The sequence below is a fragment of the Rhodamnia argentea genome, chromosome 9 (genome assembly GCF_020921035.1).
Source record: "Rhodamnia argentea isolate NSW1041297 chromosome 9, ASM2092103v1, whole genome shotgun sequence".
NCBI lineage: Eukaryota > Viridiplantae > Streptophyta > Magnoliopsida > Myrtales > Myrtaceae > Rhodamnia > Rhodamnia argentea.
In genome coordinates, this window is record NC_063158.1 from 22,997,549 (window position 1) to 23,004,704 (window position 7,156).

At 41.3% G+C, this 7,156-nt stretch overlaps 1 protein-coding gene across 2 annotated transcripts; it reads right to left on the bottom strand.

Annotated features, from left to right (window-relative positions):
- Positions 1–223: 223 nt before the first annotated feature.
- On the bottom strand, positions 224–4,030 carry LOC115739750 (uncharacterized protein At4g04980-like). 2 transcript variants are annotated; one of them, XM_030672983.2, is made up of 9 exons: positions 3,764–4,030; positions 3,075–3,248; positions 2,898–2,993; positions 2,672–2,798; positions 1,623–2,586; positions 1,352–1,517; positions 1,089–1,253; positions 829–981; positions 224–701 (listed from the first exon to the last, which is right to left on the bottom strand). In XM_030672983.2, the coding sequence occupies exons 1-9, from the start codon at positions 3,836–3,838 to the stop codon at positions 498–500; spliced, it is 2,124 nt and encodes a 707-aa protein (XP_030528843.1). In that variant the 5' UTR covers positions 3,839–4,030; the 3' UTR covers positions 224–497. The 2 variants fall into 2 exon arrangements, with proteins under 2 accessions (XP_030528843.1, XP_030528842.1); XM_030672982.2 differs by having other exon boundaries at positions 3,075–3,254.
- Between the last annotated feature and the right edge of the window lie 3,126 nt (positions 4,031–7,156).

Below are 7,156 nucleotides of genomic sequence, written 5' to 3' on the forward strand. Positions count from 1 at the left end.
AACGATTACCTTAGTGAAAAACCAGAGGTTTCAATGAGCTGAGCGCTTCAGGGGGTGTCGCGAGGGACGACACTCTCGGGGAAGCCGAATGACGATGTCAGTGGCCACCAGACACGCCCCAATTTGGGTAGTCTCTACCACAACAGATCACCATGTCTAGAACAAACGTGGGCGGGGAAGCAACTAAGTTACTAATGCCCCATCAAACACTCCAACATAATAATAATTCTTGTCTGTATATTCTGTCCAACATGGAGCGAAGATTGAGTTTAGCTTGTATCTCTGCCAGGGTCTTGGAATGGCATCTCTTAAATTGGTGTCCTAAAGAAATCTAGTAAGAGATTACTCGAATTCATCAAAAGAGGGATTAAAATAATTTATAAGGCGACCAAAAAAGGACTCTCCAATAAGATATACTGAATAGCCTCAAACATGTCATTTGGATGGTTCAATGCAGTGCCCATCTTGGATATGTTATTATAGACTGAAAAACAGATTTACTGGTGCTGCGGATCAGACTCGATCTCATGAGCCAGCTCTCTGGTGAGCTTGTCAGCGCGGTCGTCGTGGCCACCAGCAAATGTGTACACCCGGAATGCGAACTGAAAAGCCCTCCAGAGCATTTTTGTGCATCCCTGTGCTCGTTTCTCCGCTTTTGTTCCAGCATTTAAAACCTCATTCGCCTTGGCGTCCCTCTTCTCCTGCATCAAGAGAAAGTGTAAGCTAAAGAAGCGCCAGACTCGTTGGATGAAACTCAACATCTGGATTGTCCCTTTGCATTTATAGTCCTAATAGAACTCACGCTTCGTAATTCTTTTAATGCGATACCTTAAGTGCCAGTTCCATGCAGCTTGAAGATACATCCACGATTGCTTCCTTGATCCTTACGAGTATATCGAAGTCGAACTGGATGTCATAGGTTGAGAACTTCTTGGATTCTTCATCTTTTGTTCGCTCGAGTTTGTCGAGTTCTCCTTTGATCTGTTTGCAATTCATTTTGGCAAAAAATGTGAGCATTGAAGCACAAGCAAAGATTCATGGCAAAGACTCCTGATATCTTGAGGGCAAACAACAGACATTCAGTTTACCTTGTTGAAGTGGCCCTCGACCTTGTCAAGAAGCTGCCCCAAGGGAGGCACGATTTTATAGTTGTGCAACTCGACGATAATAGCGTCTAACTTCAAGTACAGCGCCGCAGCTGTTCGTAATGATTCCAACTTCTTTGTGGGGAATCCTTCAAACCTCGCCAAGACCTGTGATTCCAAGAATAAAGGGTCAGGATCTTGAGCTAATAGCGATGCTTAGATCGACAGTCCAGGAGATAGCATGGAATAAACTATCAATTGTAGACCTGTGTTTCATCAGTCAACTTTTCGAGGTGAGACTCGGCATGATTGTGGAACTTGAGCAGCTCAGCCATGTCCTTGGTTTTGAAAGAAGTGATGGTTTTCGTCAACTCCTTTATAATTGTCGAGTAGTTTTGGACGTCTTCCTCGATTTGTTGGAAGTATGCTGACCTGAGATATAGAATTTTGGCAAAATACATAGAAGATAAGGTTAGTTTCTCTAGCATGATCTTTTCTTGTAAGTACCGTTAGGATTTGTTGTCCTTGAAGACTTACCTCTTTGTCATTTCCGCTAGTGCATCAGCCATTCCCTGTTTTCCACCACTCGAGCAGCCGACCTGGCCTTTCCTCCCATTGGCGGATCTACCATTTAGGCTCGACCCTTCAACCTTTCCCTTGAGCTGCCGATATAAATTTCCAATTTGGGTCGATCTTTTCAGCTTCGTGTTTGACTTCTTGGGGCGCAAGGATTTGGTCGCACTGAGTGGAGGAGGGGGCGGTGGAGCAGCTCCTCCTTTTCCAAATGGCGGGGGCGGTAATGGTGGAGGTGCGGATCCTTTTGAAGGTGCCTGAAGGGGAGGTGGCGGTGGAGGGGGTACTGCAATGTTCCCTTGTATCTTTGGTGCTGGCGGCGGTGGTGGCGGAGGCGGTAGGTACTGATTAACTGATGAAGAAGGTGGAGGTGGTGGAGGCGGTGGTGCTAAAATCTTTGGCTGGACTTCTATTGTTGAGATCCTGCAAGGCAGCGGTGGCAGCGGTGGCGGAGGTGGCGACATAGGCGATGGCAATCCACTGGACAACATCTCAAGTGGCTGCACTGTACCTTGCAAAGCCTCCTCTTTTGCAAGTTTTTCTTTCACATCGTCAATGTCGCTAGCTTCCTCTTTTTTCTCAAGAGCTGCATTTGGAGTACTGCCAGTCTGTGCTGGAACATTAGGAAACGTGTACAGTGAAAGGCGCTTCATGTCGATCGGGTTCAATTTACCCATGGCCCTGATGCGGAGAGGAAAGAGCAGTGGTGGCGTGTAGGAGGCCTCTGCAAATTTCGAGACGTTGTGTTGTTCTGGAAGGACCGAGGTTGGACTAACTGGTGAGCCATAGGGGCTTTGGTTGTCGGGACACCTTGTGAAGTTCTTCTCGAACTGGCCGTGATCTTCGTCCTCACTGTCTTCATCCATCAGGTCGAATTTCTCGCGCACTAGTTTTATCAGGCCTTCGAGTATTGCCAGTACTATCCCCACTGCATTGGCAGAATCAGATCATTTGGTTTCGAATGTCAGGAGAAACTCAACTTTTACTTCAAGCCAACTATATTTTGAGCATACCAATTTTCTCCAAATTGTTGCACTCCATATTAGTAATCGCGTTGGTGGTGGTCTTATCGATCCATGCAGTGTTCATCTTCCATGAATCTCCAATAGATTTCAAAGCAGTGCAAAAGTAACTCAATCCCTGCTTCAAATATGTTTGGTTGATTGAGCAGAGCCTCTTTAGAGTCTGGAATCTACATTCACTGAACCATATTCGGCTCTGCATAGAGAAAGAGAGTACCTGATTGATTGCTGCTGTCTTCATCTCCGCGACTTGCATCTTCGTTATGATTTCTGGGTAAAGCTTTTCGAGATCTTCGATTGTCTCTATCACCAGCTGCAGGAGAAGATCAATCAAGGTACTTAAATATGTAATCGTGTTGATATCGGAAAGGTCTGTAACATTCCGTTTGATTACCTCATCGATGGAGATGGAACCACGACGAGGTGGCAAGTCAATGAGATCCCGAAAGATAGAAATCTTTCTCTGGAGCTCCATTGCCAGATGGTTGTCACTGCATCCATGTGAGCTAAAGATTTTCGAGCCCGCAATGCCCTTTGGCAGCTTTGACATCTCCGATTCTTTCATTACCTGCAGCAGCAAATTCCCAAATCTTCAAGATTGTCGCATCGGCAGTTACCATCAGGTATGTATTTTCGTAAGAGCTAATCAGGATAGATACTCGTATGCTTCAGCCACATTTATGAAAAACACGACATCTGATTTCACGTTATGGCGAATTGACGGTAAACGATATTATCCTTACCAAAATGAGGTCAAGATCAAAGATCGCAGATGACTATAGCAATCATGAAGAAGTATCCGATGAAGGATGAACAGCGAATTAAAGACTGGAATGACGAAACATTTTACATGATTTCCATGACAATATGATATGTTGCCCGAGAAAAGAAGCGAATTCGAGTTGCACATGTTCATTTCAGACAAATAAACAGCGCGGCACTCCTCATTCCTAAGCCATTGAAATCAAGCAAATAGACGGTAGCAGCTATGGCAAACTGCATGCGGAAAAATGAAACACGAGTTGGGAAAAAAAGATCCAAGAACATAAGCATAAGCAGTCATAACGTAACGTTCCACCGTACCTCGTAACCACAGGACTTGCATGAGCCGCAATCGCCCAAGAACGGCGAAACGCCACAGCAGCTTCGGGTTGCCATGGTGGTCGTGGACCGGATCGTGATCGACCAGGGCAAGAGTTCGACGGTGCTTCGCCAGCTCCTCCGTTGGAGACAGACCCAGATCTTATATGGGGACAGCAGTTGAAGCAGCACTCTTCAGACAAGGGAACATTCAAAATCTTCGAAGTGTCTTTGCACAGAATTAAAATAAAAAGAAGTTGCTGTCGTTGTTATTGACAATTGCTACGTGCAGAGCAATTTAAAAAAAACAGGTGGATGGCCTTTTTAAGGACAGGGCGTTTGTCGTTAAATGTTAGTTACGATAAAGTCTTCTTGTTTCTGTGTTTGTTTTTTGTGGGTGGGTTTTTCTTGGAGGCTTATCCCTCTTAAACGGCTAACTAACCCCACCCCATCCTTAATTCCATGGAACATGATGTCGGATAGACTTTTAGCGACAGCGAAGACAGGAAAACAACATCCTTTTCAACATCCTTCGGTCGATTCTTTGTCTCAGAAAAATTGTCTGAATTCATTCTGTTCGAGCTACATCACAATGCTGCTTCGCAATAGCCATCCTTATATGGACGATCCGATTGAGAAATATGTAAATCTAGTGGAATGATCCGCGGATGTACCTTAGAAAAAGAGAGAGAGAGAGAGAGAGAGAGGAAAACGAGATATTAGTGTGTGTTGAGATTCTTCTTGTTTGTCCGAGTGCTCGGATGTAATGCTCGCGATTAAATGACGCCTTACGCTAAATATACAGATTTTCACAACTAAAATTAGGAAAGATTACAAAAGTAGAGGGGCGATCTCGAACTAATTGTCCCAGTAGAGCTTCATTTTCCTCTTGTCCATTCTTTTTTTTTTATTTGCGCTAGAACTTCCATTGAAGGTCTACTATTTTCAAGAGATGCATCATATTCATCAAAAGTTCCTTGAAAAGTAAGAAGCGGGGAAAAAGAGCTGAGGGGACAAAATTATTTTAAGTGCGAAACTTCTGAAAATTGTCATAACACGTCACTATATGACTTTCTCCACAATTTTTTGAAATTCGAAAATAATTTGAATTTTGACGGGATGTGTCTTTTGCTTTTGTTCTAGTGCAAAAACAAAACAAAAGTTTTCTCGTCAAACAATTCAAAAAGCTCGGTCGGAAGATTTGTCCCAGTTGGCTTAGTCAAAGTTGTATTATCAACCATAAATAATTCCGGCTACGAAACGAAAGACCAGAGAAAAGGAGCAATCGTTCGTACCTAATCCGTAAGGTTGGTGAAAATTATTTCATGGGCTCGAAATTTATTTGCTCGAATCATATGTTCTCCTTATAGAAAACAAAAACAAAATTTGTGGTCGGTGGATGCATTTATTGTTCATTTTCAAACTTTAAAGAATAAATAATTATTGACAAGAGAAAAGTGAGCAATGCCAAAGGCAAAGTGGACAACCATCCCTTCTTCCCTAGTGCCTCCCCACCACGACCTTTCGGAGCTTAAGTGATGGCCAACATGTTCCGGAGTCAGGCCAATTCCTCATGGTCTTCGGGTCACCCCCACAACCTTTCTTCCAGATTCTAAGGGCTGCCTTTATTTTTCAAACTTGGTTCTTTAAAAGGGGTTCTGTGCTGCGTCTTTGAAAAGACAGAGAGAGGTAGATTGACTGTTTATATTGCTGCAAGTGCGAGGATTGAGACGATGGTCTCGTTATCGATAATGTTTGTCATGTCGATAATATGGAAATTCGTAAAAAGTCGAGTAGATGATTCCAATACGGCATTGTTTGCATTTGGCGGCATGATGAGTTAATCGTGCCGACCTACTTGACCTGAACACGACCCAAATATTAACTAGTCGACAAGATACGGCGTTGTAACACGATTAAATAGCGATTTGATGAGTGAATACGATTGCATCATCTGTTGTACATGAATTAAGCCGTCGACATGGGCCTAAAACGATAATATCTTCGATTTTTTTGATAGAATCTTTTACAAACTGCAATATCCATCTACAAACTATTGTTAAATCAAAATAACATCATGTTCATAGTTGATGGAATAAGCTAATCATGTCTAAAAGGTCATGTACAGTTCGTATCAATACTAACTCGCTAGTTTAAATGAGTTATACTGGTCAATTTTGCGTCTAGTAGGTTCAAAGCAACAATGAACAAGATGATACTGAAATAGACTTTATAGGAAAGAGGCAAAAGGACATCTTGGAAGGACAAGAATAATGCTCGAGACCTCAAGACTCATATAATAAAAAGACTTAAATGATGTAGTAGGTTATGCTTAAATTGGCTCGCCGACTTATAACCAAATAATACGAGTTGTTAGATCTTTCAATTTATACATTTAATATGTGAATTTTGCTATCTCGCATTGCTTGAAGGACCACTCCATAAATCTTTTCAAATACTCACTCGCCCACTCACAATTTGGCATCACGTGTTTTCAAAAGCAATGGTAAAATTTCATATCTAAAATGTCAAAATTACCGCTCCTATAACAAAGAGTGAAAAGAAAAGAAAAGAAAAGAAAAGAAACTAACTTAGGCATCGCCACAAATCTCAATACTCATAAACCAAATCTAATCTTTCTCTGGCCATCAAAGTCGACATCGGCAGCCATGTTGGTTATTACAAGCCAAAGCTAGCATTGTTCAGAAAGTCTTAAACTCAATGCACTTTTGTCAATTCAATCTTAAACCTTTTAATTTACCAATTGAATCCTAAACCTTTTTAAGTTTTGCTAATTGAGTCCATTCAGTCAATTTTAGCCTCAAATTCCTAACGTAGACGCCGATCGTCTTATGTGGCGTTGTCAACACCGACGTGGATAATTTTTAATAATATTACAATATTTTTTAAATTTTTTATTTTCTTTTTAGCTGGTGGCCTTTGATGGTCATTGTCGGTCAGAGATGTAAAATAAAAAAAGAAAAATAAATAAAGATTCGAAAAGATGTTAAAATTTTGTTAAAAATTGTCAACGTCAACGTTGACCGTACTTCGTAGGACGGCTGGCATTCTCGCTAGCGATTTTCGGCCAAAATTGGCTAGGTGGACTCAATTAATGAAATTTGAAAATGTTTAGAACTCAATTGATAAAATTAAAATGTTTATGACTGAATTAGTAAAAGTATAATCAGTTTATGACTTTTTGAATAATTTTTCTGTGCATATACATAATTGTTTTTTTTTTCTTTGTAAATTTCCTATTTTATTGTGTTCACAATGAAAGAATAGAAAATGAAATTTCACGATTAAATTACCGGAGAATGATCATCTTCTTGAGGAACTTCAGCAAGTTTTCTTGTGATTTCGTGTAATTAAACTTCGACGAAATTCTCTTTT

Excerpts from the sequence above, each read along its gene's own strand:
- LOC115739750 (XM_030672982.2), bottom strand. The coding sequence starts at position 3,838 with ATGGCAACCCGAAGCTGCTGTGGCGTTTCGCCGTTCTTGGGCGATTGC. Across the intron at positions 2,994-3,074 it reads GTTCCATCTCCATCGATGAG|CTGGTGATAGAGACAATCGA; the intron begins GTAATCAAACGG and ends CTTCTCCTGCAG. Across the intron at positions 2,587-2,671 it reads CAACAATTTGGAGAAAATTG|TGGGGATAGTACTGGCAATA; the intron begins GTATGCTCAAAA and ends CTGCCAATGCAG.